The 25965-nt window shown below is 47.2% G+C and overlaps 2 protein-coding genes across 3 annotated transcripts in view; one reads left to right on the top strand and one right to left on the bottom strand.

Annotated features, from left to right (window-relative positions):
• Positions 1-9356: 9356 nt before the first annotated feature.
• UCMA (upper zone of growth plate and cartilage matrix associated) lies at positions 9357-17855 on the top strand. The gene is made up of 5 exons (XM_042948363.1): positions 9357-9455; positions 9783-9848; positions 9938-10033; positions 13621-13719; positions 17644-17855. The coding sequence occupies exons 1-5, from the start codon at positions 9398-9400 to the stop codon at positions 17739-17741; spliced, it is 417 nt and encodes a 138-aa protein (XP_042804297.1). The 5' UTR covers positions 9357-9397; the 3' UTR covers positions 17742-17855.
• Positions 17856-18549: 694 nt separating this feature from the next.
• The window catches only part of MCM10 (minichromosome maintenance 10 replication initiation factor), a 44006-nt gene continuing 36590 nt past the window's right edge, over positions 18550-25965 (bottom strand). Inside the window, exon 21 of one of the 2 annotated variants that reach the window (XM_042944910.1) lies at positions 18550-18697. The gene's annotated coding sequence lies outside the window, so the exon portion shown is untranslated. Of the gene's footprint in view, positions 18743-25965 lie in introns of both variants that reach the window. The other variant, XM_042944909.1, reaches the window with a different exon arrangement.

Below are 25965 nucleotides of genomic sequence, written 5' to 3'. Positions count from 1 at the left end.
AAGGCGAAGAGAGGTCTGCGCATGGATGGTGGTGATGGGTGTAGATTTGGTTAAGCCTAATGGTTAAGACTTTCATGGTAACGTTTACGTAATGGTGAAGGTAACTTCTCCATTATGTGTATCTTACCAATATCTTAAAAAATAAAAACAAACAAATTTTCACATGAAAAAAGAAAACACACCCAAATTTCCTGAAGTACTAGAAAGGAGTATACACCCAACCATAGTAATCTGACAGAAATCGCTTCTCTGCACTTGGAAAGACCTAGAAAGGGCCACCTGGATGAAGTCCCACCCACCCTTGGCTGGGCCCCTGCATTAACTCCACCGCTGCTCCAGTCCGTCCTGCACACAGCTCAGCACTGACTCTGGGAGCTTTGTGATTCAGTCCTGGGGCTCTGGTCACTGGAGGCACAGCTCACCCTCTAAAGAAACAATCTCCTCTTGGTCTTAAACACGCATTTCCTGGTCTGTGAGCATTTCCCAGACCAACAACAGGACCAAAGAACCAAAACAAAAACAGAACAGCCCTCGGTTTTCCTCGGGGATTCCCTTAAGGACCCCCTCAGGCCAGAGGTGAAATCCTAGCTCCATTATTTACACACCATGAGGGTCAGTCAACATCTCTAGACCTCCGTTTCTTCATTTATGAGATGGGGCTCCATGGGGTGGTCTTGAAGATGAAATAAGAGTGTTGGGTATATTTTTTCCTGTTTGTATTGTTTGTTGAGAAACCTATTCAGACTTCACTTACCAAAGATCTTAAAGATGAGGCCTACGTTGCCACTAAAAACAAAGAAAATCACCCCAAAATCAATAACAACTATAACAAGGATATTGCTAGGGAAAAGGGGTGCCTCAGATCAGCTTCAGTTAGGGTGACCCCTGGACCCCTAATCTTGTGTTGGTTCCTCTTTTCTCTGATGGGACCAGAAACCTTGCTCCAAACAAAAACAACAAAAGCAAAAACACTCACGTATCTTCTGTCACCCAGAAGATACAAATTTCCTAAAGTACTAGAAAGGGAGACCCTTGGGAGACCCTCAGATTATTCCCATTTGCTCATTACATATTTTTATTTATTTTTTAAAGTTTGTTTGTTTATTGATTTATTTTTGAGAGAGAAAGACAGCACACGAGCAGGGGAGGGATGGAGAGAGAGGGAGAGGGAGAGAACCCAAGCAGTCTCTGCACTCCCAGCACAGAGCCCGACGTGGGGCTCCAACCCATGAACTGTGAGATCATGACCTGAGCCGAAGTCGAGAGCTGGACGTTTAACCTACTGAGCCACCCAGGCGCCCCTTATTACATATTTTTAAACAGCAGGGTTATATATATGATAGGTAATAAGGACATTTCGCCTCATTAAATTCAGATAATTTGGAAAGGATGTGGAAAATTTGGGCAAGGTGCATGGGAATGAGCTAATCAGACAACTGGGAACTAGGACTTATAAGATGGCAGAGACAGCTTTAGAAGATCTTAGGCTGACCACACTCTTGAGTGATGTGCAAATTTTGCATATGTTCCTGCCACACTTGTGACTCAGCCCTCCAAGCTGCACTCCAAACAGCCTCACAGACGGCCCCAGTCGCATGAACAAACACTCCCTTTCACACATCCTGACACAGAAGACTGCACTCACACAGGCCCACATTCACCTGCCTGTTGACACTGGTACTGTCCACACAGACACCCTTTCATGAGTTCCCTCAACAGAGAAACCCGGATGGCGGCCAACATGTGCGAGTGCCTGCACACTCGTGCCTCGCCCCGGCGTTCCAGACCTCCTTCCCTCACGGCCGTCTGGACATGGTTGCTGCTTCTTGGGCTGTCCTCCAAGTTTTCCACATAAATCCCCTGCGACAAATATTCATCGCGTGACTGTGCCACTCTGGGCACTGCCATGACCCACCCCCCCCCCCCCCCCCCGGGAGCAGCAGAACTGAGGCAGAGGTGGTCTTTGCTCTGAAGGAACTCAGTCTACTGGAGAAGGCGGATGGGAAGCGGGGGGGGGGGGGGGCGTGCAAAAATCTAAATGCCTGGGCTGAGGCTGGTCCTAAAACAGAGAGGTAGGGACAAGGGGGAGAGGGCAAAGGAAGAGAGAGGGAGAAGTGGGGCCACAGGAAGAGAAGGTCTCTCTTACCTGGAGAAGGGGTGAAAGACTGGCATTGAAGACAAGGGGGTGCTGGAGAATCACCTTGAAAAATGAGAAAGACTTTGCCAGGTGGGGAAGGAGGGGACATTGCTCACCGGAGAGACTGTGAAGAAAGGGATAATCCGTAGGGATGGACAGGGTATGATACGCCAGAGCACGGAGGGGAAGACGAGGGGTGGGGGACAGTGTTGTGGGGGGTAAAACAGGATACACGATGAAAACACTTTTTCGCTGTATGAAGTCACTTAGAATTCATTCGCTATTCAGTGGCGAGGCACTCAGGATGCTTTTTGGGGCAAGTAACAGAAAAAGTTGATTCTGGAGGTTGAACCGATAACAAAATGGAGTAACTCCTCCAACTGGGAGCCCAGATTAAGGGTACAATACGCTCAGCGTCATCCCAAGACCCAGGATCTTCTCACCTGTTTCCTACTCCATCTCCATCATGTGTGTTGCTCATGAACACAAAACGGTTGCGGCGGCTGCCGGCACCGCATCCTCACACAGCATCCAGAGGCAGAAAAGAATGACCTCTCTCTTTTTTGTCCCCTTTTCAAAACTGAGAATCCTATTCCAGAATCTCCCCCATTCCAGCCAGTTTCCTTTCACCCCTCAAGTTCATACGCCATTTCCCAAATCAAGGATTAGCAAGAATATTTACTTGATTGGCCTGACCAATCAAGACCTGTCCCCTGGGGCTGGAAATGGGAGTCGAGGGGTCCTGGAGGCCCCCGGCTGACAGAGGACGGGATGAAATCTTGACTCTGCTGGCAAAGGGGGTGGCAGTCACCATCACAGTGCCCTGCATCCCTGGGGGGAGGTGGTGCAATGCAATCACATCTGCAATGCAGAACAGTTACTCCGACAATAGTCTGCAGGGTGAGAGAGAGAAATGAGACTAGAGGCAGAAAAACCAGCCTTGGAGGCATGAAATGACAGTCTCTATCAGGACAAAAGCACTCAGGGAAAAAGGGACAAAAATGGATGCTGTTGAGACACGGAAGAGATGGGGGGGCACCTGGGTGATTCAGTCCGTTAAGTGTCTGACTTTGGCTCAGGTCATGATCTCATGCTTCATGAGTTCAAGCCCCCCATCGGACTCCTGGCCCTGGGGCACTCACTTTCCTGTGCCAAATTCACCTGAGAGACCTCAGCAAAGCCACTCTGGGACACCCCAAAGGAAGGGCTTTCCAAACCCTGGGAGACGCCCCAAAGCAATGAGTAAAGTCTGTTGATCCAGTGGTTGACCAAATTAACAGAAGGCATGCTTGTGATGACATTTTTGTTAAAATATTTTATTAGCAAATGTTTAATAACGAGGCTTGATAAAATAAATCCTTCTTAGTCTATTTTCCAGAAGTGGAGAGAGCAAATGACTTTAATGATGGGTAACAAATCCTTTTCCAACTCTGGTGGTTTCCAATTTTTGGCTTTCATCAAAATTGAAAGAGGTCTCATGGACCTGTCAGCTGACGGGTCTTTACAAATAATATTTTTATTTTATTTTATTTTAGAGAAAGGAAGAGTGTGTGATGGGGAGAGGGGAAGAGGGAGAGAGAGAATCCCAAGCAGGCTCCACACTCAGCACGGAGCCCAACACGGGGCTTGGTCTCACAAACCGTGAGCTCATGACCTGAGTTGAAATCAAGAGTCGGACACTCAACCACCTGAGCCACCCAGGCGCCTCTACAGGTAGTATTTGATGATAGATCACTGTGTGATTTTTGACTCATAACTAAGAAAGCTTTAAAAGAATTGGGTGACAGTTACTATACTAAAACTTGTTGCCTCATCTATTTATTTAGAAGACAAAGTTTTGTCAGCTCTTCTAGCAATAAAAATGAAAAAACAAACCAACCAACCCCAGGAAGAATACTGTTGCTGATCTTGAACCAATGTAGCAATAACAGCCACACAGAAATAACCTGATCTGCAAACAATACACTCATTTCACAAGGAAATGACTAACATCTACAAATAATCATTTGTTGTTTCTAAATTAATAAATAGTAATTATGTTGTCTGATCAGTTATGCACTAATAGCAACTGTGACAACAACTCAATCCAGAAGAAAAAATTCTAACACAAGGAATTATGGCTTCAGAAAAAAAAGAACACCACACAACACTTGTAGAGAAGTATGACACGGTGATAAATGAGTGCCTTACAGCTTAAGGATCCATTGCATCAGGAGAACAGTTTGTGAACAAGTGGGATGGAAGGGCTCTAGGATCTTGGCACCTGCCATATCATCCCAATGCACTGAAAATAAGACTTCAAGGAGAAAGAGGAAAATATGTCACATTTTCAACGTTAACGAAGTCCCTGTTCATTCATTTTTTAAAGAAATGGATGATGGTGGCTATAAAATCACTACTGTATTTGGATTCCCTTGGATAAATTCAAAAGGGCAATACAGGAACGTCACTTAAAAATGTGAATGCATATAATATGCCTACAGTCCCTTGCAATTATTTAAACTTCTAAGCAAACTGCAGCTACCACCTTAAAATGCGTGAAGAGATGCATAGTTTTTCCAAAAAAAAATTTTTTTAAGTGGCCTCTGTGCCCAACCTGGGCTTGAACTCATGACCCTGAGACCAAGGGTTGCATGCTCTACTGACTGGGCCGGCCAGGTGCTCCTCAAAGCATTTTTTTTAGACATTGATGTTGATAAAACATGACACCCAATAACTGCAGAAATCAAAGTGAACCCAAATTTTTATCAACACACACCAAATACTGGTCATAAACAAATCTCCATAAATATCAAAGGACTGAAATCATACTTAATAGATTCTCTGATCATAAAATTTATCAGGAAGAGTCCTCTGGAAAATACCCAATTATCTGGGGTTAAACGAGGTCACAGGGGAGATTAGGAACTGTTTAGAAACTAATGACAAAAGCACAACACATCAAAATTTGTGATAACGCAACTAAAGCAGTGCTGACAGGGAAATCTAAGACTTTCAATGTTTACCTGAGAAAAGAAGAAAGCTCCTTAGACCAGTGATTTAAGCTCCCCTCTTAAGAAACTACAAAAAATAAGACAGACAAAAAAAGAGAAAAGAAATAATGAAGAGTTTAAGTCAATTAAGTAGAATATGGAGAAGCAATAGGGGGGAAAAATCAATGAAAACAAAAGCTGGTTCTTCCAAAAGATGAATAAAATCAAGAAACACCTAGCAAAGTGATAACGAGAAAGAGAGGAAATGGGAGTCTCCAATTTTAGGAATGAAAGAGGGGACCTCAACACACAGCACAGAAAGCAAACAGGTTAAAGAACAGGAAATTGTGTACAGCTTTCTACCAATCAATTTGACAGCTTGGGTTAAACAGAAGATGTGAATAGCTGCATATATATGAGTGTGTGTGTGTGTGTGTGTGTGTGTGTGTGTGTGTGTATGTATGTGTGCGTGTATGTATGTGTGCATGTGTATATGTATGTGTGTGTACATACACACACACACATATATATAAGAAACTGAAACTGTAATTTATTTTTTTTAATATTTATTTTTGAGAGAGAGAGAGAGACAGAGACAGAGACAGAGTACAAGCAGGGGAGGGCCAGAGAGAGTGGGAGACACAGAATCTGAAGCACAGAATCCAAAGCAGGCTCCAGGCTCTGAGCTGTCAGCACAGAGCCCGACATGGGGCTTGAACCCATGAACTCTGAGATCATGACCTGTGCTGAAGTCAGATGCTTAACTGACTGAGCCACCCAGGCACCCCTGAAGCGGTAATTTAAAAATTCCCACAAAACTCCAGGCTCAGAGAAAACTCTAAGCTCCGATGGCTTCACTAGTGGATTTTATCAAATATTTAAAGAAGAAGATCATGACCTGAGCTGAAACCAAGAGTCAGATGCCTGACTGAGCCACCCAGGTGCCCTGGTGTCTTCATTCCAAAAAGATGTCTCCCAGGTCCCTGAGAAAGACATTCCTGGATTATAAGACCAGCAAGAGACTGGGAGAAGATCTGCATTACATCAAAGGGGCAGAGAAAGAATTTAGAGTTTCAAGTTTTCTAAAGTAAATGCTCTAGAAAAGGGAGCCTATCATCAAGAAGAAACCTGTCTAAACTTCAGTCAAACTGAGGCAAATGTTAAAGCCATCTTGTTTGCACTTTAATCAATCCATGAATGCACCACAAAATTTGTTCCTGCTAACCTTGAGAACAATCCTGAACCCAAGGATACATTAACCTGTAAATTTTGGGTCCGTGTGTGTACCTTCTTATAAATCGTCCACTGAAATAAACTTATAAATGTTTCCTTTTACTGCCCTCACCCGGGAGTATTTTCATTAATTAATTCAGTAAACACCGATGAAGTACATCTGTGCTGGGCATCATTTTAGCAGAACAAGATAGAAACTTCTCTTCATCAAAGAGACCTCATAGCACTAGAGGAGAAAGATGAGTAAATGAACATGTAAAATATAATGTGAGATTTCCTCAAAGGTTAAATATGAAGGTACCATTTGAACTAATTCTGCTCTAAGGTATCTACCCAATGGAAATAAAAACGGATGTCCACACAAAGCCATGCAGCACAAGGGTGTTAGTAATAGCATTACTTAATAATAATTAAAAAAAAAATTTTTAAGTTTACTTTTTTGAGAGAGATAGAGTGTGAGTGGGGGAGAGGCAGAGAGAGGGAGAATCTCAAGCAGGCCCTGCAGGGCAGAGTCCACGTGGGGCTTGAACCCATGAAACTGTGAGATCATGACCTGAGCCAAAATCAAGAGTTGCACACTTAATCGACTGAGGCACCCAGGCACCCCACATCAGCCTTAGTTATGATACTCAAAAGGAAGAAACAACCCAAATTCCCATTTAGTGATGAATGGATAAATAAAATATGGCACATCTGTACAACAGAATATTATTCCGCATGAGGGAGAAATGGGAGTACTGATGTGTGCTAGACCATAAATGAACCTTGAACACAGTATCTAAAGTGAAAGAAACCAGTCATAATGGGCCATACATTGTATGATTCCATTTAGATGGAATGCCCAGAACAGGGAAATCCATAGAGGCAGAAAGCAGATTAGTGGTTGCTTAGGGCTTTGGGGGTTGGAGAAAATGGGGAGTGACTGCTAATGGGTATGGTGATGAAAGTGTCCTAAAATTGATTGTGGCTTAGTATATTCACAAAATTATTGTTGTGGGAAAATGAGAAGAGCACTGGATTTGACATTAGACCTGGTTTGAATCCCATAAGTGTTGGATACTTGATTTGTCCAATGATACGCCCTTTCTCCATGTTCTCCACCTCATTAAATGGTCTCGCCAACCATCCCCCCAGCTACTCAAACTGGAAACGTGGGAGCCATCTAAATCCACACCTCCCAGCCTCTCATTACCCTTAGCTAATTAGCTGAGTCCTACTGATTTTTTTTTAAAGTTTATTTATTTAGAGGGAGAGAAGGAGAAAGAGAGAGAGAGAGCACATGTATGTGAGTTGGGGAGGCACAGAGGGAGGGTCTCAAGTAGGTTCCACACCCAGCACAGACCCTGGGATCATGACCTGAGCCAAAATAAAGAGTCAGATGCTCAACTGACTGAGCCACCCAGGTGCCCCACTACTGATTCTTTCTTCAGTCTTTGAAGTGCTCTGTCTTCTCCATTCCTGCCCACCCCCCACCTTTTGCTGACACCATCTCCCACCTGGACTACTGCAGAAGCCTTCTCTAAGTCCCAGCTCTTTAACCTAATCCCTCCCACCGTCCACATCACTGGGAGGGTAGTGTTCCTAAAAAAAAAAAAAAAAAAAAAAAAAAAAAAAAATCCCTCCTGTCACTTTGCTCAGTATCATTCAATGGTTCAGGACTGTCCTGACAGCAAACACATATCCGGTGATCCATGCATGCCAGGCACCATTCTAAGGACTTTGGATGCACTAACTCCAATCCTCAGGTTAGTCTACGTGGCAGAGGAGGGGATTAGACACGGAGAGGTCAAATGACTTGCCCAAGGCCATGCAGATGGCCAAGTGGGAAGCTGGGGTTGAATCCAGGGAGCCTGGTCAGGTCTGTGCTTACAGCCCACACACTAGGGTGTCTCACAAAGATGGAGACTCCTTCCTGTGACCTTGGCCCTTCCTACCTCCAGCCCCTCCACATGCTCCTGGGCTCTGGTATTACTGAATTGTCTGCATTTCCTCAAAAGGGCCTCACTTAGCCTTGCCATCTCAGGCATGGCCAAGAAGTTCACTGGTGAGACAACTGGGGGACAGGCCTCCCACAGGTGCCCTCACTCTCCCCACACCTTCGGGTACATGTGGGCTGTGCTCTAGGCCTAGCGATGGTTGTCATTAAGAACTCTCAACAATGACCAAAGCGCAACTCTCCAGCTAGTAAGAGTCGAGGCTGGCTCATAATCGACGAGAGCATGAAGAACACATCTCCAGAGAGACTGCGTTCCGATGGCCCCACAGAGCTCTGATTGGGTAGCATTTCCACTTCTAGGAACTCACTTCCTCCCCCACATGGGGTGTGCCTTTGTCTCCTTCTAGACACCCATGCTCAGCTGTGGGCTTTTCACACACTGTGCACTGCTCTCCCTCTGCAGTGAAAGGCTCACTGCCTCTCTTCCTCTAAGTCTTGGAAGGGTGCTGGGACCCCCGGAGCAGGGGTCTGTGTTTTGCTTGACAGGGAACATCATCAGCTGGGTGACTCGTCGAGGTGAGGGGTACTCTGGTTACGGTTCTAACAGCCCATGTATCCACATGAGGGTTGCCCGAGGGGCTCTTCCAGGCTTTCTGGTCCCTCCTGGCCTAATACCTCAAAGTCTCTCACTGAGGCCCTCTTCCCACCCCGTCTGCAGGCCTTAGCCTCCAGGACTAGAGTCCCCACCTACACTGGAGCAGATGCCAGGAGCTCTTTGAAATCCTGAGTCTGGGACTGGGTATTCCAACAGCAACTCCTTGGGTGTGGATCTTGGAAAGGCCTCTTCAAAACTGTCTCGGCCAGGGCCCTGACGACAGGCTCTGCTTCAGTGGAGGTTTGCAGGACGCCAAAAACATCTCCAGTGCTCCAGAAGGGGCAGCCAATGGAAGCTGCGGCTGAGACCCCTCCCACTCCCCACCATGGGCATCCGGGTCTCCTGCCTCCCTCCCCCCTGGCATGCCTGGCACAGAAGTGAGGACCTGGCGGCTGGCTTCAGGGTCTGCAGAACCCTCTCCGTCTGCCTTGTGGTTCCCAAACGGAGCCTCAGCCCATCCAAAGATGGCCTGGAGACAGCTGCTTCTCGCCTGCTGTCTCTCAGCTGCTGTGCTCCTCACTAGTGAGTATGGGGAGGCTCCAGGTTGCGCTGGTGTTAGATGAGGCTGCTCGGGTGGCCCAGGTGGAAAGGGGGTGCTTACTGTGCAGATGACTGTGTCTGGTGTGTGTGTGTGTGTGTGTGTGTGTGTGTGCATAACAATAGAACACAGAGAAAACAGCTTGCCTGCTGGTTTCCTGGGGAGACTGCTCTATGGCTGGTATGTGAGGGACCTGGGACCCCACCCTGGGGCTGGGCAAGACACAGTGCCTAGGAAGAACTGTCCCAGCCCAGCTCAGGGTGAAGGTTCCCCTTGGGGTGCTGCAGCCCTCATGCTGTGCTCTCCCACAGCGCTGCAGGAGGGCGCTGGTGCAGCGGTGGGCACCCAGCAGGAGGCAGGACAAGACGTTTGGGAAGGTGAGTGCAAGGGCCACCCCGGGGTGCAGGGCTACTGAGGTGCCCCGGTGAGCCCATGCCGCTCGTGACCGGCCTCTCTCGAGTTTCAGATGTAGAACAGAAGATCTTCATGCAGGAATCAGATGCTTCAAATTTCCTCAAGAGGCGCGGCAAGCGGTCCCCAAAATCCCAAGATGAGGTCAACGGTAAGGATGCTGGAGGCCTGCCTTATGCTCCCCCCTCCAGTTCTTTCTGTCCCAGTGGGCTGGGCTGTGGGGCAGCAAGGGACCCAGGAGGGCTCAAACTGGGCCATTGGGTATCAAAGTGACAGCAGCTCTGAATTAGAAATTACACGTCCTCGATGGCAGGTCACGTCTTCAACTACACCGTCAGGGTAGGGAACAGAAAGGACAGTGGCACATCAAATGCACTTAATAGAGCTGAGATGCATCCCAATTTTGGAGAAGTTTAAAACGTTAAGGAGAAATAAGTTCTAGTCAAGAGGAAACATGGCATCTCAGTGTGTGCTTTTTGGCCTATAGAACAGTGCCTCGCATGCGAGAGCAACAGCATTGCAAGGAGAGGGCACCTGGGAATAGGGGCTGGGACTCTGGGTCTGGTGACAGCTGTGCTAAGTGGACTTGGCCACTTCCTCCCCTCTGGGCCTATGTTTCCTTATTTATAAGCCCCTGAAATTGTGGTACTCAGCTGGCAGTGTTTTGTTTTTTTAAAATTTTGTATCTAATACATTTGGAAGGCTTTTGAGCTTGGAATGTGTCTCCTCAGTCTGAAGTAGGTCCTGGTGTCCCTGCCTGGCAGAGACCCTCATTTCCATGACCTGCTGACCCTTGAAGGCATTTGAGTTTCCTGCCCTTGAACTAGATTCTTCCAAGGACTCTGAGCTCTGTCTCCAAGTCTATGGCTTGATCATTACTTGTGTGTCTGAATAAACTCTTTGTTTCCCTCGGCACACTCAGCAAGGTAACTTGCTCGGTATAAATAACAGGACTGTTTTCAAATAATGAAAATGCTTGGAGATGAAATCCCCCCCCCCCCCCCCCCCGACAACTGAGTAAATATTAGCCACACTGGGATTAATGTTGCATCCTACAACTTGAGATTTAGAAGTTAACAAATGTCAAGAAACACTGAAAGGGCTGTGATGGATGGAGCCCGGGCAGTTCTTGATGGAAATCAGAGAAGCAACGTCCTGGCAAATTTTTAGCAGGGAGCAGGAGTGAATTCAGGACAGGAGAATAGTTTCCATCCTCATCAGCTGGTTCAGAACCACAAAGGGCATGGGAAGTCAGAGGCCCCTCACCCCAAACAGAAGCTCTGTGCATCGGTCGTGGGGCATCTAGGACAGGCTGAACACGCAAAGTGCACCTGAGCTCACTTGCTGTCACTTGGCCGACTCCGTGCACGGGAGAGCCCGAACATGTCTCAGGGTGGGTAAAAGGCATGTGACACTGATAGACTGGAATTCGGAACCAGGAAAAAGGCATCTGACATCGCGAAGCTTCTGGGGAAAGACGCAGGGTTCTTTTAGCATGAGGAGGAACTAATCCCTTCCTAAGAAGGGACACCCACAGTGCACCGGATGCGGTGTCGACGTGGCACTTTGTCCCAAATGTTATTGGACATTGCTGAGTCAGAGGTCTCATCTGTGGCGGCTCCAAAAAGGCAATGTGGGAAGACGATTTCTTTTTTGAAGTACATAGGAATGGCAAATGCTTCTTTAGGATTGGTGATGTCTCCTTAAGGCCTTGCTTCCTAGACTCCAAACCCCTTCCTTCCCATCCTCAGTGGCTTTCTGGTACCTGGAGCACACTGGGGCTCAAGGTGGGTCAAAAGGAAGACGGTGCCATGACAGGAATGTTCTGGGCCAAGGGGTGGAGTGTGGGTACCTGGGGCTCTGGCTTGTCCCAAGCTGTACCCCAACTGTATGACTTCGATTAGGTCACTGTACCTCTGTGAGCCTCAATTCCCTCCTAAGAATTGTATGAATGTTGGGCAAGGGTCGGGGGAGGCTTGGGAAAGGAAATTCCTTCCACCAGGCTCAAGAGTCCCACAATTATGTGGATAAAGGCACAAGTGTGGGGAAAACATGGGATTTACCCAAGGAAATCTGCATGGAGACCAAGTCATAGTTAACGGGATTTTTAATCTGAGTTCAACAATAATAATATAATATAATATAATGTAATATATTATAAATAACTGCAGCATGTTAGTCCCCCCTCTTTGATGTGATCGTGCCAGAGGGGTGTGAGGTGTCCTTCAGGGTCCAGTACTTCCTGCACCAGACACGGCCTTCCTGATGTTGTGGATTTGTCCAGATGAAGCCCAGTTAAATTTTTTTTTAATGTTTATTTTTGAGAGAGAAGCACAGAGTGTGAGCAGGGGAGGGACAGAGACAGAGGGAGACACAGAATCCGAAGCAGGCTCCAGGTTCTGAGCTGTCAGCACAGAGCCCAACGTGGGGCTCGGACTCCCGGACCGCGAAATCATGACCTGAGCCGAAGTCAGACGCTTAACTGACTGAGCCCCCAGGCGCCCCAAGTTGAAGCCCAGTTAAAAGAAGTATCTTGATACTAAGAGAGCTCTCGATAACTTCCTCCAGACAACCAGAGTCGTCACACCAAAGCGGTCAAGATTTAAGGGTAGAAGTGGATGAACCTGGAAACTATTTTACACCTAAAAATCTATAATCTTGAATGGTTTTTTCAGGCTACTTTCAAGTGTGAAGTGTGGCGAGGTGTGATGTGCTAGTTCAGGTGGGGATTCCCACTGGGGCTCAAGGGGCTACTGGTGTAGCAGCCGCATAGAAGTGGACCTCCAATTTTATCATGTAGAACTAAGAGTTCTCTGGCTTCCAGCAGAGCAAGAGAAGCCCAAAAAGGAAGCCACATTCCATCATGGTATGCCACCTCCAGTTCGGTAGAAGAGTCATTAAGGCCAACCCACACAAAGGGAGGGAATTGCCTAAGGAAATGGATAGCAAGGATCATCTAAGATTTCCCTAACTCATGCCATGATTGTGCCCTGTGTACGCTTCTATCACAGCAACCACTAGGCATGACTTAAAAAAAGATTTTTTTTAAAATGTTTTATTCATTTTTTGAGACAGACACAGAGCGTGAGCAGGGAAGGGACAGAGAGAGGGACACAGAATCCCAAGCAGGCTCCACCTGTCAGTGCAGAACCTGATGTGGGGCTCAAACTCACGAACCGTGAGATGATGACCTGAGCTGTAGTCGAACACTGAATGGACTGAGCTACCCAGGTGACCTTGGGCATCACTTATTGTTATTTCTTTCTCCTTATCTGAACTACTGGCCCCTAAAGTCGAGGGACACAACCTTTCTTACTTGCCTTTTTAATCTCAGTGCCTAACACACATTTTGGCTGTGACAGGTGCTCAAAGATGTTGAGTGGATTTGAAGGTATGAATGCGAAATTGACTTTAAGTTGACGACTCCCTCCTGATTTTTGATCACAGGATTCCTAGTTTCTAACTGGCCCAGGACACTTGGATGCAACATTAATTTTATGAGTGATTGCTTTTCTCACTTGCAGAATGGCATGGTTGGAGAGGGTGAGTTCCTGGGCCCCTCAAGTTTTAAAGTTTGCACCAGGAGTCAACCGTCTTAGCGAAACCGCCATCCTTCTCCCCCTCAAACAACCCCTCCCAACCAGGTTAAGTTTCTCAGGCAAAACAATTAGTGTTCCCCTAAATGCGTGCGGCTGCCCCCATTCTTGGAGGCAACTCTCGCCTCTTGCCCTTTCCCAGCGGAGAACAGGCAGAAGCTGCGGGCCAATGAGCTGCGGAGAGAGTACTACGAGGAACAAAGGAACGAGTTTGAGAACTTCGTGGAGGAGCAAAATCATGGTAAGAGCTCTTCAGCCAGGGTCATTGGGGAAGTGGGCCTTTGTGGGAAAATCAAAAGTTGCCTCCATGTCTCCCTCAATTTAAATGTTAATTTATTTTATTTTGAGAGAGAGTGCACAGGCAGGGGAGGGGCAGAGAGGGAGAATCCCAAGCAGGCTCTGTGCCTTCAGCACAGAGCTCGACCCAGGGCTTAATCTCACGAACTGTGAGCCGAATGCAAGAGTCGGATGCTTAACTGACTGAGCCACGCAGGCGCCCCATCCCTAAATTTTAATTAGAGGAGGGAGGGAAGAGAGGCTCTTTCAGTTCACATCTTTGGGAGTCTTGAAGGAAGAAAGGCACACACATGGCTGTAGACCTTGAGAAGGCGAGGAGAGGATACAACACGTAGGTTTCCGCTGGCTCAGGGAACGTTCAGCTGATTCTATTTTCTACTCTTACGTGGGAATCACTGTGTTCTCTTAGCGGCTACACCTAGCGGCTTAGCTCGGGTACACGTGGGTTATACCTTTCAAGTACCTTGGATTCACATCAATACAACAGCTCTAGGAACCACTCATTCTGGAAAACCAAGCCCTTCATTTACCTATTCACTCTGATCAGCATTTTATTTGATGGCTGTAAGCAAACCAGGAAACCTGACCTCAGAAAGCAACTCACCCATCGTGTTGGACACACCATACATTTTGTGTTCTGCTTGTGTCCTATGCAGTTGCTGTTCATATCTTTTCTAGGCTTTGGCCTTTGCCTCAGTCTCTTATCAGGCAATCGGCATACTTTATTCCCTCCATTAGCCCTCGGGCAGATGGGACTCCTACCTCCCTCAGGAAATGTTGATTTCATCAAGTCCTCCATGGAGGCAGCTGGGTATGGGTATGGGCATGGGCAGAAGGAGGTTCTGTCTTTGAATCAGTCTCCCATGGGGTGGGATTTGACTTTGCATCTATTAAGCATACCCAAGTGGTACCCAGAGCAAAAATGTGTAGGAACGTTTAATAGGCCTGACTGGCTGGCCAGAGTGTGTCGGTTTGAGTCTTTCCTCAATCATTAAGATGGAAATGCTCCTGATGCACTTGAGCCTGGACACAAGGCCCCAGGTTAGATGACCTTTGCTAGAGAAAGTCAGTGATTTCAGTTCTGAAGTTGTGGTCCTCCTGGCTTGTATGCTCTAGTGGATTTGCCCTTTTATGGCATCTCTTAGGAAAAGGATACAATCAACAGGTACCTGAGGGCTGCAGGCCATGCCCACTGCCTCGCAGGTGGCCCCTGAGGTATTGGGCTTGGATCCTGCCAAATCAAGCTTTCCTGGTAACGTCAAGACCAAGTTCAGGCTGTCTCGACTCAGAGGGAAATATTTCTGTTGGATATGTGTTTACCTTGGTGAACAGTTGGGAGAGGCATTTAAAAAATGAGCATATGGCCTGCAAAATTCCTTCAGTTTTTTGTTTTGTTTTTTTAGCACTTTATTTTGTACATTTTTAATGTTTCAGGTCCAAATCCCTCGCATCTGGGTGGAGAACACTCACTGTTTTCCCTTTCACGATGAGTTAGGGTGAGGGGCCAGGCACTCCGGGATGACAAGTCCTCTACTAAAGGCAGAGGAGACAGTGATCAGGGGCCTCAGGCCTGTGGGGACTGTAGTGACGGAGCTGTGATTACTGGCGGAGCACTTGCTCTGTCGGGCACTGTTCTGAACCCTCCAACCCTGACAACCAGCCTCTCAGGCCTTAATAATTTGTTTTTTAAACACTCAGGCTTAGAAAGGATCCCTAAATATCCAAGGTGCCATAGCTAGTCAGGGATTTGAACGAAGGTGTTTTGCCAGCAAAGCAACGTTCTTATAAATGAAGGAGGATCACGTGTGGAGAGGTCTCAAGGACTCACTTTGATCTAGGAATTGGCCCGTGTGGACAGATGGAGTGAGGAGAGAAAAGAGAGCACCTCCACCCCCCAAACCCAGGAGAGGTCTTCTCAGAGCTTGATAAAGGAAGGAGGCAAGGAGGTGAAGCGGGTCCAGCCTGCCTGAGAGTGAGCAGGTGAGCGTCGCAGGAAGTGAAACTCATTTCTGTTTTCCTCCTCTTCCCTTGCTTCTGCCCCAGAGCACCGAGTCCTGCGTGGGGGCCGGGCTGGTAAGACCTCTACCCTGAGCGGGGGGCGCGTTCCAAGCCCTACACTCTCCTCAGTCAGGACCTTAGTTTTTCAGTTGGCTATCTTGATGTGACAGCATCACCTGTCTCAGAATAACTGCCAGTTGAGGTTTACCTCCCACCCCTTAAAAGCAAATGCTGAGGGGGGCGCCTGGGTAGTTCAGTCGGTTGGGCGTCCGACTTCGGCTCAGGTCATGATCTCGCAGTTCGTGGGTTCAAGCCCTGCGTTGGGCTCTGTGCTGACAGCCTGGAGCCTGGAGCCTGCTTCGGATTCTGTGTCTCCCTCTCTCTCTGCCCCTCCCCCGTTCATGCTCTGTCTCTCTCTGTCTCAAAAATAAATAAACGTTAAAAAAAAAAAAAAAAGCAAATGCTGAGGAACTACTATGGGTAAAGGAAAGGACTTGGATTTTCAAAGGAGGAAGTTTAGGCGGGTGGTCTGAGAGTGATTTCTGGACCAGAGTGACCTTCCTGAGAGGCTGAGAACCCCATCTCCAAGGCCCATCAGCACATCTAAGACACCGGACCTATTCTGTTGTGGTGCCTGGCTGCACCTCTACTCAAAACCACCATCTTTACAAGGCAAAGATGCCTCTGAGTTCTGCCTCTGAAAGTGCCAGAGTAAACAGTGTGCTGAGCCCCTACTTCTAAGGTCTGCATGGCAGCACAGATCTGCTTCCACCTTCAAAGCCAGAAGCCTGGGTCAGGCCATCTGGAGTTGGCTGTGTGACAGCTGACTTGGCTGAAGATGTTCAGCCACATGTGGTTCCCTGCACAAAAGTCACATTGTTTGGGTCTTTGGGTCTTTACCAGGGAGGCCTTCCCTCTGTCGAAGTGTAATGGGGTGAGAAGAGTTTGGCACGACCTGGAGAAAAAAACAACTTCTATGTCAAAATCACGCCCTCAAGAGCCTTTTACTTTGAAAAATTTCATTCATATGGAAAAGTATATATATTTCTTGGTTACCCCCACGTAACCATCACCCAGAATTAGCAATGATCAAATTTCCCCACACTTTGCTTCATCCATGCCCTTTTCTGGTTGGTTTTTAAAACATAATGTTGGGGGCACCTGGGTGCCTCGGTCAGTTAAGTGTCAGACTCTTGATCTCGGCTCAGGTCATGATCTTTCGGTTTTGTGAGTTCGAGCCCCACATCGGGCTCTGTGCTGACAGTGTGGAGCCTGCTTAGGATTCTGTCTCCCACTCTACCGCACTCCTGTTTGCTATCTCTCTCTCAAGATAAATAAACTTAAAAAAGCAAAATTAAAAAAAAACAAAAACACAACACATGAAGTTTTAAAGCCTGATGAAAAAAATTCCTTATAATGTCATTGCTTGAAGTTGACAATCATTGCCTTCCATGATTTTTTTCGACCATAAAGCCCATCATCTCTTTTCATTATTCCCGGGTTATCTTTGTACTTTGTTTCTTACTTGTTATTTCTTTGAGCCAATTTCTGGTGAAGGCTGTCCCCCCCCTTGGTGATTACGTACGGGAAGGGGCACTGAACCAACACATAGACCTTTGACTGGCTCTCCTGGCCTCCAGCTCTTTCACCTGCCTGGGCTTGGCTCTCATCTCCACCAGTGAGGCTTTTGGACTCACTGTTCCCTCACGTCTTTCACTTCAGATCTTCTGTCACCAGTGCACCCAGGCACAGTTTGTTCAGGTCACCACAGGGTAGGCAGTTTGGATTGATGGCTGACAAGAGCTTGGTGGCTCTCCTGAGGTCAGAGTGCTCTCTGTACTAACATGACGACCTCACCTCTGTTCCCCAGAACAGGAAGAGAGAAGCCGGGAAGCTATTGAGCAATGGCGCCAGTGGCATTACGACGGCCTGCATCCATCATATCTCTATAACCGCCACCACATCTGACCTCATTTTGACAGAGCAGGAAGATGGAGCTTGAAACTCACAAACCTACCCCAGGTGTCTGACCAACGCCTCCACACCAGCAGGCCCCTTCACAGGGTCTCAACTGGGGGGGCTCCTGGGCGGGGGGGGCTGCCGTGGTAAACACACAGGCCTTTTGTTCTGATGTTTTAAGATGCCCTGGCTTTTGCTTCTTTGCAGATGATTTTCTGAGGTGAGCAAACACCTGCGAGGCCTCCTGGCACCGAACCTTCAGTGACGTCCCCTTATTTAGCCACTGTTCCCACAGTTAAGACTCCTGTCCTGTAGAACAATGAGAAGGGTCGCAATAAAGACGACAGATGACGTGTTCGCTTACGGCTTAGAAATAAAATCGCTGAGTCAACACTGTATCATCTTGTAAAACCTCACACGGAGCCGAGTGACACACGTCCCCCCTCATTGACTTGGGCTTTTGAAAGCCTGATCTCCAGGAGTGCTGCTCGCTAGTTTCTTGTCTCGGCAGTCACGCAAATGCAAGAGAGATGCCAACACAACTGGTTAGGTTAGACCCTTCTCTGGGATGGTTACTGAGCCCAGGGGCTTCCTCGTATCTCCGAAGAGACACAAGGTTCAACTGTGGTTTCCTAATTGCATCCATCAGAAGCCAGGGTTACAGCAAGACCGGCTGTGGCCAAAACTATAAAGGAGCTGAAATTTAGCATCGGGGGTCACCTCACTCTTCTGCCTTGTGCCCAGGTTACTTCAGGGCTGCCATAACAACGCGCAACAGACTGGGTGGCTTTAAAAAGTAACAATTTATTCTCTTACAGGTCTGGAGGCTAGAGGTCCCAATTCAAGGTGTCTGCAGAGCCGTGTTCCCTCCCTCTCTTTACGGGAGGATCCTGCCTTGCCTGCTGCAGCTTCTGGCGGCTCCAGGGCCTCCTTGGCTTGTGGCTGTGTCACTCCAATATCTGCACCTGTTGTCATGGGGTCTCTGTGTCTCTCTTCTCTTCTCGATATAACTTTTTTTAAAAGAAGTCCATTTATTTTGAGAGCAAGCGAGCACGAGGGCAGGGGAGGGGGAGGAGAGAATCCCAAGCAGGCTCCGCACTGTCAGAGTGAGCCCGATGTGGGGCTTGAACCCCCGAACCGCGAGATCATGACCTGAACCAACATCAAGAGTTGGATGCTTAACTGACTGAGTCACCCAGGGGCCCCTTAAGTTTTTTTTTTTTTATTTATTTTTTTTTTTTTTCAACGTTTTTTATTTATTTTTGGGACAGAGAGAGACAGAGCATGAACGGGGGAGGGGCAGAGAGAGAGGGAGACACAGAATCGGAAACAGGCTCCAGGCTCCGAGCCATCAGCCCAGAGCCCGACGCGGGGCTCGAACTCACGGACCGCGAGATCGTGACCTGGCTGAAGTCGGACACTTAACCGACTGCGCCACCCAGGCGCCCCTAGTTTTTTTTTTTTAAATCTTAAGATCAGGAGTCACATGCTTTATCTTCTTATTAGGACACCAGGCACACAATTCAGCTCCTACCAGTGCCCCTTTCTTCTCCTCTCAACCACTCTGCTTCCTGCCCCGGACTCAGCATCTACCCCACTTCATCCTTGCTTCCAACCACCTTCAGGAATCCCACACTAAGAACACAAGACCACCAAGAACAAGAGCAGCAGGCAGTGGAGTCACAGTAGATTAGAAAATACAAAGGACACCTGTCCCCACCCCTGAGCCCTCTGCTCCCCCAGAGACGTGGGTCCCTGGCCAGCTAGTCGAGCCTGCTTCTGAGGATCCCAGGGCAGCACAGGGGGACTTTGTTTAAGGAAAAGCTGCTCAACGGTGGTACAATACTCCATCAGAGGTGGGGTGAGATCAGGACAGTTTTGTAATGAATGCATGTATTTTTAAGTAATCTTTTAATATTTATTTATTTTTGAGACAGAGAGAGACAGTGTGAGCAGGAGAGGGGCAGAGAGAGAGGGAGACACAGAATCTGAAGCAGGCTCCAGGCTCTGAGCTGTCAGCACAGAGCCCGATGCGGGGCTCGAACTCACGAACCGTGAGATCATGACCTGAGCCGAAGTCGGACGCTTAACTGGCCTAGCCAGCCACGCGCCCCTTTAAGTAATCTTTTAAAAGACTGATAAAATCTAGTGATTAAGAAATTGGGCATTTTCCAAATCACCTCGTCAGCCCTGTGTTTTCTTACAAAAAGTCGTCAGCCCTGTGTTTTCTTACAAAAACTCCAAGCAGGAGCGAAACTGGCCTTCAGAAGCCAAGAAGGGCACCGGGCAAACCCTGTCATTAAATGCTGTTACATGGGCAGGTGGGATGGAGAAGTTGTTCTCTTCTCAGGAGTGTGGGGATTCACCCTTTGGAGACTCAGGTTTGGGACACAAGTCCCAGCACAACCAAAGCCCAAGCAGTGCCCAATTTTTCAGCGGCGTGACGAGCTTCTGATGAATGAACATGCCTTGAGGGACTGGCAGCTGAGCCTTCGGAATAATCGGATTACGCTCTTTAGGAAATCGCCGAGGCGTGTGCTTGTGTGCTGTGCTACCAACACACCCCTTTGCTGTCTGTGGGATCAAATTAGAATGCTTCCAAAAGGAAATCAGGAGGGTAATGAAAACTCCTCAGAACTGGAAAAACATGCACAAAATGTTCAACTGAAAACTGCCATTTCACCACTTAAAATGTTCTTTACACTTTTGCTGCTTCTTACCCAATCTCCCCCTACCCCCTGCCCTCAGCGCCCCGGATCTTTTCTTTTCTCTTTTTTTTTTAAACAAGACATTTCTACTAGGAAATTATTTCATTTACAATAGGTGCTCAATGTAGCAAATTCAAGCAGCACAGATATCCATGACACATGGGGAACCTGGCTGGCTCAGTCGGTAGAGCGTGGGACCCTTGACCTCAGGCTTGTGGGTTCAAGCCCCTCAGTGGGTGTAGAGATTACTTAAAGATAAAATATTAAGAAAGAAAGAAATCCAGTACACAGGAGGAGTTTTGCCTTCTTGCCTCTCTAATTCAAGGTAAGCCCTGTCAGTCGTTTGGGGTGCATCCTTCCATTTTTTAAAAAATTTATTTGAGACAGAGAGAGAGAGAGAGACAGGGACAGGTGTGCATGAGTCGGGAGGAACAGGGGACAGAGAGAGAATCCCAGGAAGGCTCAAGCCCGAAGTGGGGCTCTACCTCCGGAGCTGTGAGATCATGACCTGAGCCGAAATCAAGACGCTTAACTGACTGAGCCACCCAGGCACCCCTCCTTCCACTTTTTCTGTCTCTTCTCACACACGTACTTCATTCTTTAAAAGGCAACAGAACACGTGATTGCGCAAACCCAGCTCACCCCACATCCAGTGCAGAAATGAGACACTTAGCAGATCTTGGCCACACAGAACTGGCTGAGACCGGAAGTTGAGCCCTGAAAGCTCCCTCTTTCTAACCCGAGTATTTGCCTTGACCCAGCGGCTCATTATTATGTCGTCACGGGCATGTTCCTTGCTTCTTTCCAGAAGCAAGGAGAAGCATCACGGAACAGGATTCTTTTACCGGAAGCCTCTTCGTGGTGGAGCTGGTGAGGCTCCATCCGGTCCCAGCTCACTTCTGTGAGGTAACGGCTACTCAGGGGATTGTCTGTGTGCCTCAGTTTTCCTTCAATAAGCCCTATTTTATATTTCTATCACATGACCCCACGGCGGGGGTGGGGGGGGCTGTTTGTGTGTGTCTTTGCTCCCTCTCCACATAGTGAACATGCTAGACTTTATTCACCCATTCCTCTATTATTAAGGCAGATTTCTGGAAACGAAATGCTAAGTCGTGACTTACACACGTTAAACTGGATAAATAAGATTTCTCTTCAAAGAGGTTATGTACTTTCCATCACTGGATGGACACTTTTGCCAACGTTTCTTAAACCAAGCAAACTGAGGATACTGGCGGAAAGGTCGGGAAGGGGGAACTCTTTCATGATCCACTAGCCATGTGCCCCCTCAGACTGCAAATGTCACCTTCCACTCTAGTGTCCACATCACACTTCCCCAGGTTATTAGTGCACACTCCGTCTACAGGAGACACACATTTCCACCAGCCGCCCCTCTGCCCTCAGCCCGTTTTCTCCTTCAGACGCCTGCTCTTCTCTGCAGCCTTCGCTGAAAGTACCAGCAGCTTTTTTTTTTTTTTTTTTTTTTTTAAATTTTTTTTTTTAACGCTTATTTATTTTTGAGACAGAGAGAGAGACAGAGCATGAACGGGGGAGGAGCAGAGAGAGAGGGAGACACAGAATCGGAAGCAGGCTCCAGGCTCTGAGGCATCAGCCCAGAGCCCGACGCGGGGCTCGAACTCACGGACCGCGAGATCGTGACCTGAGCTGAAGTCGGAAGCTTAACCGACTGAGCCACCCAGGCGCCCCAAAGTACCAGCAGCTTTAATGAGAACGTGATCGCACTGGAAAAAACTGGTATAAAGTAAAAACTTTGCAGACGCCTCAGTATTTCATCACTATTTTTACTTATCACCAAAGGAGACAGATTATTTGAGAAGGGATATTTCAAAGTTTCCAAACATAAATCTCAACAGAAAGGAATGGAGTTTTGCTGTCTGCCTGCCGTCTCACATCCCTGATCTAGTAATCTCTACACCCAATGTGGGGCTCAAACTCACGACCCCAAGGTCAAGAGTCGCATGCTCTTCCGACTGAGCCGGCCAGGCGCCCCCGCCCGTCTCTGGTCTAAACTGGAGAAACAGCCGGCCTTAGTGGGACAAAGGTCAGAGCTGTTCCGCTCTGGATTACCGGGCAGGAGAGGCACAGTGGGGCCCGTGTGCACTCCGGGAGCCTTGGCGGAGCTGGCCGGAGACACCCCTGCCCCAGTCTTGCTCTAGCAGGAGGGGCTCCGCGTTAGTACCTGATCCCACACCTGGATACATTCTCATGGAGGAGCAGTTCCTGCCTGTCTTTAGCTGGGCCACCAGGTGAAGCAAGAGATGGTCAACCAGCTGGCTGGGCTTGACAGCTGGGCACAAGCAGCGCAAGCTTGGCTGACCGCCAGCTCTGATCCCGAGGCAGGCCCGCCGGCTGTGGGGCCAGGGGTGCCGGAGAGCTTGCACTTTACCCACATGAAACTGCCGTCTGTTGGTCAGATCCAGTCTCTGAACTTTTATGTTGGTAACCCTGGGTTAATGAGGAAGATGTGTGTGCTTGCACATCCAGTTGTGCAACAGAGAAAAAGCAAAGCACTGCGGTCCACCTTAGCCAGGAAAATGGAGCCACATTTTGGCTCGTCTTGGTAATAACACATGTGCCCTCTGGTGAGAGCTAGCAACCAGGTGGCTGGCAGCTGATGGACTCTGCCTCGCGGCCAGACCCGCAGCCACCCATGCCTGCAGAAAAGAACACTTAGTTCATACAAAGGTGAAAAATCAACAATGGTCTGGGTGAGGGTCCAGTTTGAAAGAACAAAACAGCTTGTCCTTGTCAAAGGTTATGCTGGGCATGTTGGCTCTAGATAAAGCACTCTGGCGGAAATCAGAAATCTATTACCTCGTTTTACCTCTATCCTTAACAAGGGCCCAGTTATGCCTTGGCGATTTCAAATTCCACCCAGAATTCTTTCACTAAAAGCCAATCTCACTCATTCTTCCCGGGCAGGGAGTAACATGCCAAAGGTAACATGAATGGGAATGTGGGCGGCCACATTTACTAGGAAATTAGTAATGGAGCAATCTGTATTTTTAGAGATTGGACTTGCCAAACGTGTGACATTTTGGACATTGTTTTATTTTTAATTTTTTTCTTAATGTTTATTTTTGAGAAAGAAACTGCAAACAGGGGAGGGGCAGAGAGAGGGAGACGCAGAATCCAAAGCAGACTCTAGGCTCCGAGCTGTCAGCACAGAGCCTGATGCGAGACTTGAACCCACGAACCATGAGATCATGACCTGAGCTGAAGTCAGACACTTAACTGACTGAGCCACCCAGCCGCCCCAATAAAATTAAGTTTTGACCAGTGATGCCTACTTTGTTAAGCCTATTTTCTATGATTAAAAAAATCTGTATAGTTAGATTAATAAGTTTTCACAAAGTTGGGGCGCTTGGGTGGCTCAGTCGGTTAAGCATCCGACTTTGGCTCAGATCATGATCTTGCAGTTTGTGGGTTTGAGCCCCACATTGGGCTCCGCACTGTCACCTTGGTAATTCTCTCTCTCCTTCTCTCTCTGCCCCCCCCCACTTGCGCTCTCTCTTTCAAAGTAAATAAACTTAAAAGTTTTCACAAAGCTTTTTTGAAGAAGTTTTCACAAAGCTTTGCAAGGAGAGAGCTTTGTAAGGGAATGACAATGTTTGAGGGATATGCCTGAAAAGAACATTCACGTAATATGTAAAACAAAGGAAAAAAGTGTTTTTTCACATAACTTCTCATTAATTTAGACCAGTAGTAATGAGTCTCAAATAACACACTAGTGAGTCTGAATCATTTAGGGAGGAGGCCCCCAAACTTAAAACTTTCCTAAATAAAACCTGCAACCTCATTAATATGAGGCAGTGAGGTCAGGGTGCATGGGTTAGGATTTTATTAGCTCGTGTTTGGTTGTCTGTCATGCAGCCAGCACAGAATTATGGTACCAAAGAGCAAGATGTTTTCTGTTTTGTAAGATAACCCAAATATACCCTTAAATTGGTATCCTGAAATCACTATTCAAAAAAGAAGAAAAAAAAAAAAAAGCTCATTCCTTTAGTAAATCACTGAAGACACTCTTCCTGTCCCTTAAACTCAAGGTGCTTGAATGACACAATCAGACACCACTGTAGTTTGTTTTGGTGTAATAGTTAATTATGCTAAGATAAAGTTCATCACAACCTGAAAAATGTACTCAACCCAGGACTTGATATGGCCTGCCCCTTCTCAAGGCCCGGCCCATTGGTACTCAACTAATAACATCACTAAGGAAATGTATGAGAAGACAAACACACTATTATTTACAGATCTTCTTGTCCAACCCTACTCAGAATACATCCTTGATACTTAATGGTGAAAGAAAATGCTTTCCTCTTTAGATTGGGAACAAAAAACAGTCATAGACAGGAACTGAAGTGTTAAAACTTCTCAGGCAACATGATCCAACACAGAAAATCCTAAGGAATCTATAAAAATGCTGTTAAACTCATATGTAAGTTAAACATGGTCCCAGGATACAAGGTCAACTGACAAAAATGTATTCCATTTCTATATACTAGTAAGTAATAAGTGGGAATTACAATGCAGAAAGTAGCCCTTACAATATCATCAAAACTGTAACACATTTAGAAATAAACATGACAAGGGGCGCCTGGGTCGGTTAAGCATCCGACTTCAGCTCAGGTCATGATCTCACAGTCTGTGAGTTCAAGCCCCACGTCGGGCTCTGTGCTGACAGCTCAGAGCCTGGAGCTTGCTTCAGATTCTGTGTCTCCCTCTCTCTCTGCCCCTCCCCTGCTCATGATTTGTCTCTCTCTGTCTCAAAAATAAATAAAAAACATTTTTAAAAATTAAAAAAAAAATAAACGTGACAAAATACATATATGATCTGTACACTAAAACTACGTATAATGTTAACTTTGACAGTTGCTTTCTTTTCTGTAATCCAAGTGCCTAACTTAAACTTTGATGAGACACCCATTGCAAAGACAACCATCTCAGACAAAGAGTGCCAGCTTCACCAGTAGATTCAAGAGCCAGGCTACTTCCTCTCACAGACAGTCCTTTGTTTTCGAGATTTTGGTTTATGTCTCTAACTGACCACTTCATTTTTCTCTCTGAGTACTTTAAAATCCTGCTCATATGTTTTAAATTGACCAGTAAAGTGTGAGCCCACGAAATCCTAGATCCCCACCCTTGACCTCGGAGGCCCTTGCCCACATGCACTCCTTGTACCCAAGACCTGGCTGTTTGGCCCCAGGGGTGCTATGTAATTTCCAGGTCTTATAATTAGCAAATCTTTATTTTCTCAAAGGTTGCTCATAGTTCTTGCTGAAGGACATCTTGCAATCGTAATAGGATTCACAACAGCCGGTCCAACCCTAACACTGGTTATTCACAGGCTGGGGCAGGCACTATTACTACCAAACATTGCTGAGAAAAATTAAAGACCTAAATAAATGGAGAGATGTATTATGTTCACAGAATGCCTTAAGATGGCAATTCCCCCAAATCGATCCACAGATTAAACAGTCATAATACCAATTCCAGGAAGGGTTTTT

The sequence above is a fragment of the Panthera leo genome, chromosome B4, assembly GCF_018350215.1.
Source record: "Panthera leo isolate Ple1 chromosome B4, P.leo_Ple1_pat1.1, whole genome shotgun sequence".
Lineage (NCBI taxonomy): Eukaryota > Metazoa > Chordata > Mammalia > Carnivora > Felidae > Panthera > Panthera leo.
This window is presented reverse-complemented; position numbering and strand designations above follow the sequence as displayed.